Genomic DNA, 17,254 nt, shown 5'->3' with positions numbered 1-17,254 from the left:
AGAACTTGATAGGTTAGTCAAGTAAGCTTGTAAATCCTAATGGGAAAAGCTGTCTTTTTGAGGAGAAAATCCTAAACTCATGTGAAGCACATAACATCTCCAGGTGTTGTGTCCTTACAGTGTATTCAAAGCTAGCAAGAACAGCCTATCTTTGCAGATTTCTGGGCCTGTCTTGAGTATTTATTCTTGTTGAATATGTGCTGCAGTTTTGGATGCTTGCCTGTTTTGTGAACAAGACCTTGAGGACTCCTTTATGGCCTTAGCACATCACATACTTACATTTTGTACCTAGTATCTGATTAGAGTAGTTCTTTATTTTTTTATATGATTCATTGGTTATCTTCTCTGACAAAGATTTCTGAGATTTAAGAGAAATGCAATTACTCGTGTGATTAGTATTTATCATTATTGTGTGTGTGTGTGTGTGTGTGTGTGTGTGTGTGTGTGTGTGTGATATAGCATGCCTAGAAGCCTTTGTAATGAATTTTAATCTCATGGCATTATACATTGGCCTAGACGTATATAGAGAAAGACAGTTTCTGCTTCAAAGAGATGATAATCTCATGGATTTAATTTTTCCCAGAAAGAGCTTTGTATAGGGGTCTCTGTTCAATCTTTTGTTTTTTTTTTTTGTCAGAAATGGAAAGCACCAGCAGGTTTGTTAGATTTGGAGCTCTGTTAATGCAACTGTAACTTCCATCTGTTTGTGGGATGCTAGATATTGAACTTGTTTGATGCTGGCATTTTTATTTGAAGCTTATGATTAGTATTATTTTTTTTTAACCTCAAAGTATATTTTATTCATTGTCATTTTAGATAGTTTTCTATTTTTTCCTCTATTTATTTATCTCCAGTTTCCATTTTAAAAATGACTTCATGGCATCATCCAGATATCCATGATCATAGCCAAGTCACGATGCTAGAGAAGTTCTAGCTAAAATAATCTCAACCAAGAATATTTCTTTCCTTCTTTCCCAGCTCCTTGTGTCTCTGATGTATATCAGTCAGCAGACAAGTATGGCCAAGTTGCAGTAAATATTATTTTGTTGTGCACCTACTAGTTCACCAGTTACATTTTATTTCAGTTCCTTTATCTGGTTTCATTACTTCAGGAAGCATTGTGCTCTTGATCTCTGGCTGCATGTATTCATGTTTTAGAATGGTACTTAACTCAAGCTGACAAGCCAGGTGGGCTATGGCATATGTGATAAATAAGTGTTTTGTTTTATAGTCTTTATCAAGGACAATACTTCTGGCCAACTGGACTGAATGGAAAAATTCTTTACATTTTTGGTTTAACAAAAGAAATATGTTAGCAAAATATTAATTGTTTGCATTCTTCAATTTTTAACTTTCAAATTTACTTTTTATAGAAATGGTACCTGTGCAGTCACACTGTCTACATACTTTATATAAATCTCAAATGCATTGATCAGTGTAAACCAAATTTGATTAATTTAAATCTCAAAGATACAAAATCCTGCATGGGATATATCTGTTGAAGACCATTTTTATTCTTTACCAAACAGCTTGATTACATTTAGGTTAAGTCGTTTTTTCCTTCTTCTCAAATTAAAACCTGAAATTGAAAAAATATTCCACCAAGCTCTTTGATCAAATGTAGGGTTTATTCTTTCTAAATAAATTGTTTTGGAAGATATGGAAATGTAGCAGTACTTCAGTTTTGCATACAGGCATTTAGCGATGTGGTAATGTTTCTGTGCACAATTTCTGACCAAGCCTAGAAATAATTAAGAACAAAGGATTTGAAATAGTTGTATCCTTTAGAAAAGCCCAGCGCCGTGTGGAATTCACATTAATTAGCGTAATTTACTGTGGAGATGTAAAGTCACTTCAGATAGCATAAGGGGCTTTTATATTTCTTTGCTTGGCATGTGGCTGGCTTTGGGAGGTGGTGGGAGGAAGGAGCAAGAGGATGCAACTCTCTGCTTAGTACCCCTTGAAGCCCATGTGTGATCTCCATCACAAGGCTGGTTTTTGCGTATTGAGAGACCCTGATCTAATAGCAGAGTAGCATGTGGCATACTGCCTCGGGGCTCAGAGTTCCTGAATAGGGTATGTACTTCGTGTAGAGGCTGCTCGGACAGGGCGGCCATGCATGCATGCATTGCAGAAGCATGCAACTTGGCCAGCGGAGTGCAATGGGAAGAGAGAGGAGGTGAGAAGTGGGAGTAGGAGGGAGGAACTAGACGAGATAGCTCGGAGAAACAGGAGAGAAGTAATTTGCATATAAATGGTCCGCATCGCATTCAGATCTTTCTCTCACTTGGAAGTTCGAGCAGCAACCATTGGTGTTTAGGTATTTCCTAGGCTGAGAGATTGCATTGTACTCTGTAATGACAGATACTTAGGAAACAGATTGGCAGGAACTTTTGTCACCTGATCTATTCCCTTTTTTCAAAGAAGTCTTAGCTACACCAATACCATTCTTGACTGATATTTGTCCAACCTGCTATTAAAAACTTTGTGAGATATATATTTGGCTCTACAGTCTAGTATTTTTTGTTTATTTGTTTTAATTCTATCACTTCTTATGTTTCTGTTCTTTGTTATGTATAGGAAACATATTCTTTCTTTTGTCTGTAAAACAACTTTCACTTATTTGGATTTCTGTGACCCTCTTCCAGTGTTAATGACCCGATTTTTTTTTTTTTTTAACATAAACCACGTTTCTCTAGACCTCTGATTTTTTGTTTGTTTCTCCCCTCTAAAGTTATTTGTCTTCTTCAGCACTGACTCAGCGCTGCAGTTGACGCTTTTCTAGTAATCAGTATAAAACAACCGGTTTTACGGAGGACTTATTTCTCCTCCTCAAGGGATATCTGCTTCTTTCAAAATTGCACAACAGTGTTAATACTTTAAGTCATTGCTGTCCAACCTTTTGGCTTGCCTGGTCTGCACTGAATGAAGAGGAATTGTCTTGGGCCATACATACAATATATAATATAGTTAATGTATGTAAGTAATAAGTATCTTTTTTATTATTATTATTTACGTTTTTTATTAAAATATCAAAAAAAAAAAAAAAGAAGGCAAGTGACACATGAAACTAGCCAGTTGGGCACACATACTTTAAGTGTTTAAGCCAATACAAATTTCATTTTATTCTGAAGGATCCCTAACTACTAGTTATTTCTCCTCCTCTGTGCAGCTTGACTGTGAAACCTTTCTTTAAACTTCCTGAGTGATATCCATTTTTACATTTCTCCAGTTTGAATACTCGTTTTGAATGCTCATTCTTTCCCCCAAACAGACTGGTAGACTGCTGCAACTCATGTCTACAAATGTAATTTGCGATCTTACTCTGTCAAGTTGGTCATTGAAGAAAATGTTAGACATTACACAGTTCAGGAATGTCCACTAATGCATTTTCTATTTTGTCTATGAAGAGCTTTTGGAACACAGCATTCCAACTGGTCTTTTATCTAGCACCTTCCAACCTATTCTGCTTACCTGTTTTCTATATGAAATTGGTAGTGTGAAACTGCTGGTGTCATTACTAAAGTCATGTTATGTGACATCTTCCTGAACAGACGTCTTATTACTTTGCCAGTGCAGGAAAAAGAAATTGCTTTGACATGATTCATTCATGACAAATCCAGATCAGCTGTTACTCCATTTGTTTCCTTTGAGGAAACTCTGTGTGCTTATGTATACAAATATTCTGCTAGCATTTTTCTGTTTATTGGAGTTAAGTGGACAATTTTCTAATTTCTCAGTTCTTCTTTTTCCTAATTCTTAAAGATTATTTTTCTTAGCCTTGCAGAACCTTATCTAGTCTCTGTAAAATACCAGTTATAATTGGAATTATTTAGTTTCATTTTCGAAGTATCTCCATATCACAATTACCAGGCCAACTGAGTGCCAAACATTTACCTTATTTAGGTATTCTTTATTTGAGACAATAGCTCTCATTGCTGGTTTTACTTACACTTGTTGCCTGACTGCAGCTTGTCTTGTTATTAAAGATTTTACTTGAAATAGTTCAAAATGCCTGGCATTGATATTGCTTGCTGTTTACTGAATAGCAGATCAACTTCATGTGAACTTGTTAACATATTCTTATGTTTACAGAATGATTGTTGCTCCCTATTTCTTTGCTAGTTGCATCTCTTCCGTCCTTGGCTGTCCTGTTTTTGTCCTTCCTTGTTCATACATCATTGCCTTAAATGATACAAAAAAAAGTGTCACCTATTTTAATCTTTCTGCCTGACTTTTCCCTGTATTTGCAGTCACTGAAGAACTTTCAGCTGTGCCATCTGGTGCTGGTGTCTTGATGTCTATCTTACCAGTCTTTTGCATTACAGCAGTTTTTGCTAGTATTTATTTTCCTTTTTTTTTTTTTCCTATAGACTAACTTCCCATGAGATCATAAAAAACAGTGGCCTATGTATGTTGAAACCTTTCTTCAAGAATACTTCAAGAAGCTATCTTTTGTCCTTGTTTTTCTTCCTTTTTATAAAACATCTTGAGCACTCTGATATCTTCTTAACTTTCGTATCAGTTCCTTTCATCATTGGGTTTTTTAATTTCTTTTTCTTTGCTGATTATAATTGTATCTTGTAAGTCATCTGAAGTAGTTTCTTATATCCATTTCCTCTGCTCTTTCTTAATGATTCCTCACCTCTGCCTGCTAGGTAGAAGTTAGTCAGAATACTGAGTTTCAGTCTATCTTCAAATTTTTTTTTGTTGCTTAATTTGTTTTGTTTTCATCATAGTTCTCTTATTTAGCTGTACTTTCTTGAAGGAGAGGTATACAGTGGTTAATTTAATCACTTAAATTTTGCTTATGCTTATAAGAAAGTAGGCATCAAGTAGTGGAGGTAAAGATGAAGTGCTGTTCTATTGTCTTTGCACTAAATTCATAGACTATGATGAGACTGTTCTGTTACTTAAAAAAAAAATACACAGATTTGATCAGAATTATTTTAAACTTTCCTTTCTTAAAAAAGAAAAAGATTTAATTTTGAAATTTTGTTTGCTTAATGAAACTAGTACTTAACCAATAAGATTATCCAGTACTAGTGAAATACAGAGTCAGTGAATAACTGTATTACTACCACTAATACTAATGCAATCTCTTTTGAGTTATTGCATTGATCTTTCACACATATGTGAATAAAACAAATTATATCACCTCTTTTATGTTAGCTCATAAAGTTGGAAAATGTTACTCTCTGTGTATATCACATTTGCATTGTGAGAGTGGCGGTGGTGCTTTCATTGCATAGTTTTATATTTTTTACAGGGTATTCTATTCAGATTTTCTGAATTGTTTTAGAGAGATTAAGTACTTTTAGTAGTGTAGCTGTGTAGCAGAGCATGCATGGGAATGTAAGCATGTGTTTTCATACTTGGAGAATTATAGGATTTAACTGAGATTTAATTGAGAAGATTAATTGAACACTTACTAACATGTTTTTTCTTAAAATATGTAAAATACATAATCTTTTCAACTTTTCAACAGTAAAATCTGAAATCTCCCAAAGGACTCAATGTTCAGTCATTAGTTTCTTGTCTTGTGAAATAACAGTCTAGGTACTCTCTATTCTGTTTCTGATAGAAGCTCATTGTTTTTGTATAGCTGCAATTCTTAAATCTGCATTTGAATTTCTGAAAGTCTGTTTTTCAATTGGCATGATTATTAAATGAGAGCCATGGTCTGGTGATTAAACAATTCATTAGTTGAAATTATATTGAGTATAGCAAATTCAAAGAAATCTGTTTTTATGAATTGCTATATACACTTCTCAGTTGGAAAATGCAAACTGTTTATAAATGAAGTCTTGATAATTAATTATTTATGCCAGTAATGCAAGTGATTTAAACTTTGAAAATATGTCCTGATGGATATTTCTGCGCTGGTTGATATAAAAATAGTGTCATGAGTAATATTTTCTGTGTATACAGACACAATAATCATGTAAACTGATTCTATGAAGATTTACATACATGCTTGCCTTTCTACGCAGTGAATGGTCACACACATTTCAAGTAGATCATATGCCTGATGTTAACCAGGTAGCAATAATTCTCTTTGCCTCCTTCCTCATCTTTATTCTCGTCCTGAATTTGCCTACATTTTTGTTCCCAAGTTTCTCTATGATTTGTACCTTTGTTTTCTGTTTCAAAACACATACTAATATTGCAGACAACATTCTACGTTTTAAATGTTTGTAGCACAAATAATTATTTAGAATATAATGATTATTTCCCAAACAAAACCATTTTTGGATGTTATTTACATAAGACTTTGTTCTTAAAAAAAAAAAAAAGTAGTAGTTAAAAAGACTATACTTGTCAGTATTCCTTTTCTGCATGTCCTTAAATCTATAATTGTGTTAGTTAGAAATTCAGCTATCAATATTGTTAATTTCCATCGAATGGTTTACCGTAATAGCTGAAAATGTTCAGAGCTTCCAAACATTGAAATGTTCTTGAAATTTCTATGTCTAGTAAGTCTGCCAATGTCATTCACTGCAGTCAGTCTGCTAAGAAAGGAGAGTTGCTCTACGGTAGTATAGCACTCATTTACAAGCAGCCTGTGTGCTCATTCAGTGTTCAGCAGTACATTTATGTTTTGAGTTGTATACGTTGTATTATTGTGTGTGTCCTCCTTTATAAAAAGCCAGTGAATAATTCAGTAATATTTTAATACTGTTTAACTGCAGACATAACAAATATTCTTTGTTTCTCAAAAATGGATGGACAGAGTAACACAACATTGTATGTAAAGCAAGAATCCTGTAGCACCATCTGCTGGCCTTGAGTTGAAAGGTGCGTTTGAGATTGATTCCAAACCTCTGCTTAGTAAAATATTTATACCATATGTATTTCAACATACTTTGTGGGGAAAAAAAAAAAAAAAAAAGAAAAAAAAAACAACAACTCATTTTTAGTATAATTTTTCACCTTTTTATTAACATCGTAATGAGAAAATACATGAATTACTGTAGATTTATAGGAAATAGGAATGTGTCAGGAAATAGGAATAGGAATGTGTCAGGAGTGCTTTAAGTGTGGCTGTAAAAAGAAAGGGAATAGTTTTAGTTTTTGTATTTGAACTTAGCAAGTGCAGTGTTCAATTTTTTCATTCTTCTAAGTCAAATTTAGTAAAATTTATTTTATAGAGAAGACCCAGAAGGCGAAGAAGACTATGCAAAGTCTTGTTAAAAGAGTAACAACCACTAAGTATCCTTGTACCTAATATTTATTGTGCTGTTCGATATAGTTTATGAAAGTTCCATGAAAGCATAGTGGACAGATGCTGCAATTGGACGTACTGTTCCCTGTAACTTCACAGGGCACCATTGTAGCCAGTGCAGGAAGCCCTGGGACTATCCGCATGAACCTAGAAAAGAGCCTTAAATTATATAGCTACAAAAGGTCACTGTCATTTCTTTCTTTAAACTGTAACACATTGATCTCAAAGAGATTGAGGCCTCATTCCTTCACATACTCTATAAATCATATGTAATTGATAGTTCAAACCTCAAAATCTTAGTGGAAAAAAGGTGAGTTAAAACAGTGGATGAATATATCTGGGAATCTGTAATAATGCTATATAAGCAATGTAATTGTGTATTTATATAATGCCAAGAAAGTAAGTTTTCAAATTGATATGAGAGCAAGGTCTTCATTGAAAGTGACTTGCAATTGTACTCTGCAATGGTTCAGAAGGCATTTTAACAGTTGTGTGGATTTGGCACTTAAGAACATGTTTTGGTGCTTAAGAATGTGTGATGTAAGTTTGTGTGCTGTAAGTAAATATTTGTATTGGCTAGAAGTATTTCCTACAGCATGCGCAGCATCTGTATTATCCTTGTTTTCAACTATCTAAGGGACAACGTGCTTCAGGATTTGTCAATCAAAGTAATTGCAGATGATATTACAGAGCAAGTTCTGAGGCACAATTCAGGCACATGTGAAGACAGTGTGTACTGTGCGACTCAAAACAGAGAGAGTTTTGATGTTGCTTTTTTGGCAGTATCCAGCCTCAGGTGTCACTAAAACTATATACATGAAATTCTCCAGAAGGATAAGGATATTTAGTGCTTCATGATGTAATGCAGACCTTCATGTTCCAGGAAAAACAATGCTATATTTACAACTTGTAACTAATAGTTGATGTGGTAAAAGGAATTATATTCATATGGTAAATGAATACAAACTTAATGTGCACCATATGCATGGTGGTGGAGTGACGTACAGATATATCACATTTATTTACCTTGTTTGGCTGCCGGGAAAAATGACTTTTCAATTTGAAGTCTGTACCAAATAAGACAAAGCAGAGTAACGCAGAAGAAATAATAATTTATAGTCTAGACTATCATATTTTAGAATCTTTATGACCAGCTTAAATGTTTTTAAAAATTGTTTGGTCTGTATGTAATTCTGACTTGTGTAGGAAATTAATTGGAAGCGTTTTTGGAATGAATGTCTGTTAATACTAACACCACACAGGTAAGGATTACTCCACTGAATGCAAGAATGCTGTATGTAATTAGAATTACAGCCTGCTACTTTGAAAAAGTATTTGCTTTGAAATATTTACTCTTAAAAGACAGCTAATTTATGTGTACTCGTGAACTGATGGCATACACTAAATATTCCTTGGTACATCAATATAAAAAGGTAGTAAGTATCCATGTGGTGCAATACGCAAATGGTGCATTGGTTTGAAATAAACCTTACAAAAGCAATGAAGCAATATGTTTTTATTCTTTCAAACGAAAATAAATTATTTTAATGCCTTTGAATGGCGAAAATTAATTGAGCTGAATTCTCCTAAAACCCCACATCTCAGATAATTTTCTTATCAAACTATGAAGTACTATGTAAGTTTCAAACTATCAGTGAATTTGAACATGTTATAAAATATCTTTTATCCTACATCTATTCTGTGGGAGGCAACATTCTGGTGTGAAATACCTGCTAATAGTTTTTTGCCTTATCTATTGAGATCTTATTTCATTATTATTGTTGTTACTATTTGGACTTATTAGTGGAGAAGTTATAAATGTAAACCACAAGAGAGAAATATGAAGAAAAATATTTTTTAAGGATAAGCAAAAAAAGCTCCTTTATAAAGCTGTTTTAGAGCATTTTCAAACAAAAATGACAGTGCTTTAAAACTTCAAAGCTGATATTTAAGTAGCAGTTTATGAAGTTGGGGTGGTGCAAATATTAAAATATTAGTGTAGACTGACCCTGAATATTCACCTGCAGATATTTTCACAGGGCTTCAAAAAGGTCTGTGCGCGGTGGGAGGGGTGCTGCTGAATGACTTCCAGCTCTTCCAGCAGATGAATCTTTAGGAAGAGTGAAATGGTTCCAGAAAGCTTTGCTTTGCACACAGTGTAGGAATTGAGAGGCTGGGGATTATTGACTTTTTGAAATCTGAACTGGAATACTCAGTTGATGAAGACCTGTTAAATCTGTTTCTTTGTTGTGTTTATTTTGGAAACAGAGTAAACCTACACTTTTGTCAGAGTGTGTATAGAAGATTCTCATGTTAGTACTGAATAAGTATCAGTCACTTGTTGCTCAGTGTGACAAATTGCACAATGAGTCTTCTTTGTGTTTTATTCACTGAAATTAATTCTACAAGATAAATTTAATCTTTTCCACTTTTACTAAGCAACACTATAGCATAGGGTTTATTCTGTTTATGTTTTTAGACTCAGTTTCAGGCTAGAACAATATGTTATTGAAAGACACTGATCTTTTTTTCACATAACAAAGGGTTGAAGTGTTTGTTTTTATTTTTCAAGAACAAATTTGCATCGAGGCATGAGGTTGTACTTTTTGTTTTAAGAAGTTTGAACAGGTGGGAAATAGTTTGAGAAAAACATTGAAGAAATGAGAGGAAATGCCAATGGAATGTCATGTGAGGAACGAGATAACAATAAAGGTCTTGCATAATGTGAAAAAATGCATACGTAAAAATCCAAATTTCAAAGGAAATATTATTCACAGTGAAGTTTTAGGAATACTTAAGTAGTATTCTGTGATAACACTTCACTAGGATCTTACATCCATCAAAGAGCTAGCCTTTCTGTGAAATAATTTTTAATCATTCTGTTACGTAAATGTTTACTGTGTGGAGTCTATAAAAATACTAGTATAGAGAGTTTATATAATAATTGACAGTCATCAATGATGTAAGCGTTGTATAGCAAGCTCTGAAGCTTGCTAACAATCAACACAGAAGCTTAGCAGCAAAGCAGTTTTCTTTGTTTCCTTACATTTTGCTTGAAAGCACTTGTGTCCAAATTTTATTTGTTCTGTAAGTACATTTGTACTTTAAAATGTAATTCAAACCTTTTATTTCCTCGATTCAAAAAATACAATCTTTCTAAAATGCTTTTTGAAGATTTTTCTTGCATAGGTAATTGGGTTTGGGTGATCTATCCTTCTGAGATAGTATTTAGTAATTTCTTTTAGCAAGAAGTGGGTAAAAATGTATTTTGGTTAACTGATGCTTCATTTAATTAAGATTTTATATTGACATAAACTCACATAATTAATTTGCCATTTAAAAGAGGTCTACAATCTCTACAATTGTGGAATTAAAATTTATAAATAACTGTTTGGCTGCCAGTGACTTCTAATTAACTGTCTTTTCAGCATTAAACATAGAAAGGAATGTAGTCAAATATTTTACATTTTATTCTAAAATATTATCTCACCCAGAAAGAGTATCTTGTAGTTTGTAATGAGATAAGTTTTAAATATGATGTTTTGGGTTTGTTTGTTTTTTTTTTTTTTTTTAAAGGAGAAATTTTTCATTGCATGCTTTCCTATATTTGGATCAGCTTTTATGACTTGGTACTGAAAACATAGGAAGTAGTCTTTGTGCTGGATATAAAATGTCATGACTCTGTTTTCTTATGTAACATCACCAAAGCTGATAAAATAGTAGAGAGAGATTCAGCAACACAAACCAATTTCTTGTCACTCAGTAAAGCCTCTCTGGATGTCATTAAACAGCAGAAAGCTTTGACTTTGCCATAATCCCTTTGCAAACATAGGTTGCAAACACCTAACATTTATTCAATAAAATGTCACCATTAGCTGGCGTGATATCATGTGCTGTTCTTTTATCTTCTGAAGTTTGTGTTGTATGATTTAAAATATACTTTAATCACCTAAGGAAGGAGTGGTATTTCATGTTATTTTCTGAGGCAAAGCAGCTCTGCAGAAATTATTTATTGAAATGTGTGAGAACCCTTTTGAAATGATTCAAATGGTTACTGTATTCTGTCCATTACTGGGAAATAAGTCCATGTATACTTCCTGTGGCTTAAAATAAATCACTGATGACGTTTGTCGCAATGTGAATGTGGCATTAAGATTCTTGCAGCATTCAACTGCAAGTAGCGAGCCAGCAATGGTATAGATTAGGGATATTATTATATACTATGCTGAGAAAAGCACATCTGTACAACTGTTGTGTCTTGGATATTAGTGCTAGGATTTGAACTATCTTTAATCTCATTTGACTTGTTCATCTTCCTTAAGGATCTCCATAAAGATGCACTGAGTATTCTTTTCAGTCCTTAGTTAGGGTTTGCATCAGTGGTCGTAAACCTGCTTAACAGACAAAGACTCTTTTCCCTTTGAAGTCACTTCCCCAGCTTTTCAAAAGGTCTGCAAGCCTGTTCCCCTAAAACAATTTGGAAAAGTTTGAAGTGGTGCCCCTTAAACCAGCAACAAAATAAAATTTTCTCTTCGCATTATTGAAAACCATGACAATCTTCTGAAGCAGTAACAGTTTAAAAGCTTTTAAAGAAATCTGTTCTGCTCTACGACCAGCTTTTAAGTTGACCCCATTATTTGGGAAATCAGAGGCTTGGAAACCCCTGAATGCTTGACATTCTTATCAAAGGAGTCAGCCTGACTTTTCACAGGACTTCTGGTTTACAGTATTTATTCAAGTCCTAATTTAAAGATACTTTTGCAGTTTCTTGTATTTCTTCCTTTTTTTTTTTTTCCCTTGCATTAGATTATTTCTTAAATGTGATTTAGTAAACTGCTGATATCATTTATGAAACGCCACCTATGGATTTGTACTCTTTTATGTTTGAAGCCAAGTCCAAATTCTAAAAGGACCGACAGTATAACATAATTGGTCTTTTCTGTGGGTTGTGATAAATATATATGCCCAATTTCTACTTAAAAAAATAAACATATATCCCCTATGTTTTTTGCTCATATTACTTACAGCCTGGCATAGTAATACAGTTGTTGTAAGCAAAAATTATACTGCGAGGATTTTGTTTGTCTGCAACTCCTGATACTTCATTCAGACCTTGCTTTTAATAAGTCCTTCAAATTCCAACATCTTATTTTCATTATCTCCACTACTGTGTTGCACATGCTCTGATTTCAGAAGTTTGAAAATCAGAGATTTTAATTAATATATGTAATATATAATTAGATTAATTCCTTGCTAATCTGTGCATGTATTTGTTAAATGTAATTTCTGAATATAAAGTGAAGAACCCGGAACTCTAAAGCTCTGCTAGTGCAGGTGGTTCACTTAAAAGAAACAAAACTAACAAAGTTTTACATTCAAAAAGCTTCCTACTGCCTTGTATCTTAGGGTCAATGGGGAGAAGTAATTGGATCAAAAAGATTATACTTGAATGATTACTGTTACATTTTCCTCTAAACTGGTGTACATTTGTGGATTATCTACACGATGTTCTTCTGTGAACCTCCTGAGGTGCCTATCACATGTCTAGGTGAGGAAAGTTCAACAGAGCAAACATTCTCTAAAAGTTGTGAGTTTTTGTTGTCAGTCACATGAGAAATACGTAAAGGTCATTAAGTCTACCCTTATGCTTCTAATTTTTGGGAGGTTTTTCCTTTGATTCTAAACTCTGCCATAGTTACTAGATTGAGTGTGTTTTGCAAAACATTGTATGCAGCAGAATCAATAGCTTTTAGTTATTTATTTAATTATTTATTAAAAGATTAGGGACAATTCAGCAAGTTGCTCCAAAGCATTCACAGATTTGAAATGCCGATATCACATATTTTAATGTGTGTGTGCACATATATATATATTGTATATATATATCTAAGGAAAAATAAATTTATTTACTTTTCCAAATCTTGTGTTTATAGATACAAATCTTAAATGCAACTGGAGAATAAATCTGATTTTGAAATGCTAAACTCTCTGAATTGGTATTTGGTTGTAGATTATGACCTTTTTAAAAAAAGCAATTTGAATATGGCAGATGCTTGGATGCTCTGCAGATTGTTGCAAATGGCCTGACGAATGGTGTAAACTGCTGAGAATAAGCACACAGATCTGTGCTGCTTCTCTTTGTATGCAAGCAAGGTCTTGATAGCTACTTGTTTAATTCTGATAAGATAGAGAACTGCTAATAAGTCTCTAAATGGACTAACTAATACTGTGATCTTTTTATCTTTTAAAAAGCTACAGCCTCACATACGATTTGAATGATGCCAAATGAAGTGGCTTGGCCTTATTACTACTCTCAGCCTTTGCAAATCTATCATCTGTTTTTGAAATTAAAAAAAAAAAAGTTTTATTTTACTACAGCCTGTCTTCTTAGTTAGCATCTCACAGAAGTTGTATCATCATTTATTGTGAAGTAGTTCCTGCAGTTTCAAAACTAGCCTAATCCTTTTTGAAACAAACTGATAATGTTTCCAAAGAGACATTCTTTAGAGTTTAAATGTTTCATAAGATGCTGTAAATGAAATGATTATATGGTAATACAGAAATAACATGCTTTTAATAAAATGCTAGCACTCTAAAAGAAGGCGATCTGCTTTCACCTGTGGGTGAAAGTATAAAACTATTTGAAGTGTTTATAACATTTGCTTACCTCTTTTTTAGCCTTGTCCTGGAGAATCTTATTCTTGTTGCAGGGAAATCTCTAATAGGAAGAGTGATAATAAATATTGGACCTGATGGTTTCAATTTTGCCAGTTCATCTGAAATTCATACTGATCGTTTTGCAAGACCCACATCCTTTATGGAACTCAAACATCAGGCTGAGGTTTTGCTACTGTTTCTGGCTTAAAATAAAACCAATCAGTGGGTGTTTCACTTCTTCATGGAGCACTCGCTCCATGTAGGTGTATCCCTCTCACTAGCCATAGTGATTGCTTGAGTTTACTTATGCCTGCTTTTGGAAGAGGTAGTAACTGAGTTAGGTCTCTTTCTCCACAATGAAGGTAAGGATGAAAAGGAGAGACAGAGATGAAAACAAGTGTGTGTGCTCCAACATGTGCTGGTTTTTAAATATAAACATGGATGTGTGTTAAGTAAGGCTGAATTCCTGTACTATACCTCTGCTGTACTACATAGATATGAGTACAAAACAAGCAATTGCAAGCAGTGCAATAGAAATGATTTGCAGGAACATGAATTCCAAGAGCAAAACAACTAAAGATGCTTCAGTGATTGAAAGTGGTGATTTTGGAAACAGATTGTAACTACAGCTCGTTTTTATTGTTTTTCCACTGCAGGTGATTTTGCAACTCCTCGAGCCATTTTGACAGGACATGACTATGAGATCACCTGTGCTACCATTTGTGCTGAACTTGGCTTAGTAATAAGTGGTTCAAAAGGTAAGGAAACTGTTGTCCATTTCTTTCTGTTAATAAAGCTATAGTCCTAATGCAAATAGGAAAATAGTTTCAGGTGATAGATTTGGTTAACTTTATGGTGTTTTTATTTTTAACCTTGTTTTAGTTGTTAAAGAATTTAAGTGAACTTAAAACCTCTTTTGTAAACATATTAGAACTATAAATTATTCAGTCATCTACAAGAGGCAACTACATCAGTTTTCCTATTCTAGTATACTCATTATATTTGTTTGCTTATTCAGTGTAATTGCATATATCATACAGTTGGATCCAGCTCTTGACTGTCAGGATAGTGAAAAATGCATTATTGTAGTTGGCTTTCTTTTTGTTGTGAGTGAAGAAAAGCAAAAGTTAATTTCAACAGAAAGAGTGTGCACTGTCTTCCATGTTAGATGAAGCATTAAAGTATGTGTAAACAACCAAGCAAAATTTGTAGTAATTCTTCTCAATATGAAGTTCTTATTTTTTAATATGAAATTTCTTAGAATTAGGATCTTTCTGTTTTAGTACTTACTAAAGATTTTACTTTGAGACACCTTTTCAGAGTAAGTTGTCTGTACTTACTGTATGCATTTGTATAAGCTGCTGTTTTATGCATATGAACACTTGTGGCCTAAAAGCAAATCGGTTATTTTTTCTGAATGTCTTAATGAGCATATATTTAGTGAAATATATACAGGTTAAAATCAAATACAAGACAGCACACTTTTAGCATGAATATATATAAAAGTTCACGACACTTAGCTTCACGTTCTGAAGTCTTGTATTAGGGTTCATTACTACCAAATTTAAAAGGAAATCCACAAAGCAAAAGCTTTCAGGTATTCTAAAATACTTCAATACGAAGCTCTTTAATGGATAAACTACTCATTGTACTCTGGCACACTTACAGTCGTGGGCTTTCCACTTAATCATGGTACAATTCATAACAATTTATTATCACAGAATCAGAAAATCATATGGATCAGAAGAGACCCGTGGAGATCATCAAGGTCAAGCCCCCAAATATAAATTATATATTATATATAATTATATACATAAATGTATATAGTATCATATTTTATATATATACATACACATAAATACTAATTACCATTATATACATGTATTTATATAAATAAAATAATCCTAATTATCTGATTAGAAACCATTCTTACTTTTTAGTACACAATGATTAAGTGAGCATGTGAATCAACATCTAAAGTTTTTATTTCTCACAGAAGGACCATGTCTCATACATTCTATGAATGGAGATTTGCTGAGGACGTTAGAAGGTCCTGAAACATTAGAAGGTCCTGAAAATTGCCTGAGACCAAAACTTATTCAAGCTTCAAGGGAAGGCCAATGTGTCATATATTATGAAAATGGTCTTTTTTGTGTATTCAGTGTGAATGGGAGACTTCAAGCCACTATGGAAACGGATGACAAGATCAAGGTAAGTGTATTCAAATGTGTGCAAAGAACTTTCAATTCCAGTATCAGAAAAAGCTGTCTATTTTGGAGTTCTGTGGAGCTTCTTCTATAGCCAGACCATAAAAGTATACAGTATTACACCATAATAATGGCATTCATAGTTAAGGGGAGAAAATGCTCCTAACGCACCATTTTTATTTTAAAATATCTCTGTTCATATAGTAAGAAATAGCCTGTAGGTGATTCCTTAAATGGAAGAATACAAATACTTCTAACTGCTGGTCAACTCAAGTCAGAATATTTCTTTAGTTTTGAGTCTAAAGACAGGAGGTTGTTGGATATGCTATTTTCAAAGTTGGTTTTCCTTTTTTTTGACATCTCTGTCAACATTCCTTCATCTTAGTTTGACAGAGTGTATTGTGCGGAGCTGCTGGAAATTTATAGACATATGTCTGTATTTCAGCTCTTCAGCCCTTAAAAGTGTCTTTGGCATTTGCTGACCAGGCAAGTAGGTTCAAGACATGGAACAAGTTCAAAACTATGCAGGGGGTATTTTAGGCTTATGGTGTTATGGACATTATTTGCTAATACAAAATGTATGTCTTTTGAAAGTTCCTGTGACATAGTGACATAGTACCTATGAAGCAGAGCAGAACCTGGCAACTGTCCTGCAGTGAGGCAGAAGTATCAAAAAAGTGTTTTACTTATTTACACTTTTTTCCTTGAATGAGAACAAAAGTGTATGGAAAGCAAGAGAAGGAAAGGAAATGAAAAAGAAAAGAAAATCAATAAGCATTTTCATATTTAGTGGAAATGTAACAAAGACATGAAGGGATTCTACATTGCAGGGTCAGCATTCAGGCTACCTAAATTATCTGAAGTTATGGTTTGTATGCCAGTAGTTGTGATCTGAGGTGCAGAGTCAATCGCAGAACAGTTGAGGTGGAAGGGGCCCACCAGTTCCATCAGGTTCAGCCCTGGCTCCAGCAGGGCAACCCAGAGCAGCTGCCCAAGCCCATGTCTGTGTGGGTTTGGGAGATCTCCAGGAAGAAGACTCCCACAGTCCCTCAGCCAACAAAGACTTTTGTTCATGTAGCACTACTGTGGCTCCGAGCTAGTTTACAAAATCTGATGGAATAGCCCAGCAACTCAGTTGCTGGGATTTCCAGTATTGTTCTTACAA

At 33.8% G+C, this 17,254-nt stretch overlaps 1 protein-coding gene across 6 annotated transcripts in view; it reads left to right on the top strand.

Annotated features, from left to right (window-relative positions):
* Positions 1-17,254, top strand: part of LRBA (LPS responsive beige-like anchor protein) — a 367,496-nt gene that overhangs the window by 341,424 nt on the left and 8,818 nt on the right. For 5 of the 6 annotated variants that reach the window (XM_085222195.1, XM_085222196.1, XM_085222197.1 and 2 more), the window contains exons 54-55: positions 14,539-14,640; positions 15,879-16,093. In XM_085222195.1, coding sequence (XP_085078321.1) covers positions 14,539-14,640; positions 15,879-16,093 — 317 coding nt within the window. The remainder of the gene's footprint in view (positions 1-14,538; positions 14,641-15,878; positions 16,094-17,254) is intronic. The other variant, XM_085222194.1, reaches the window with a different exon arrangement.

The sequence above is a fragment of the Meleagris gallopavo genome, chromosome 4 (genome assembly GCF_905368555.1).
Source record: "Meleagris gallopavo chromosome 4, MGAL_WU_HG_1.1, whole genome shotgun sequence".
Classification (NCBI taxonomy): Eukaryota; Metazoa; Chordata; class Aves; order Galliformes; family Phasianidae; genus Meleagris; species Meleagris gallopavo.
The sequence above is the reverse complement of the archived record's forward strand: the minus strand, read 5'-3'. Positions and strand labels throughout refer to the sequence as shown.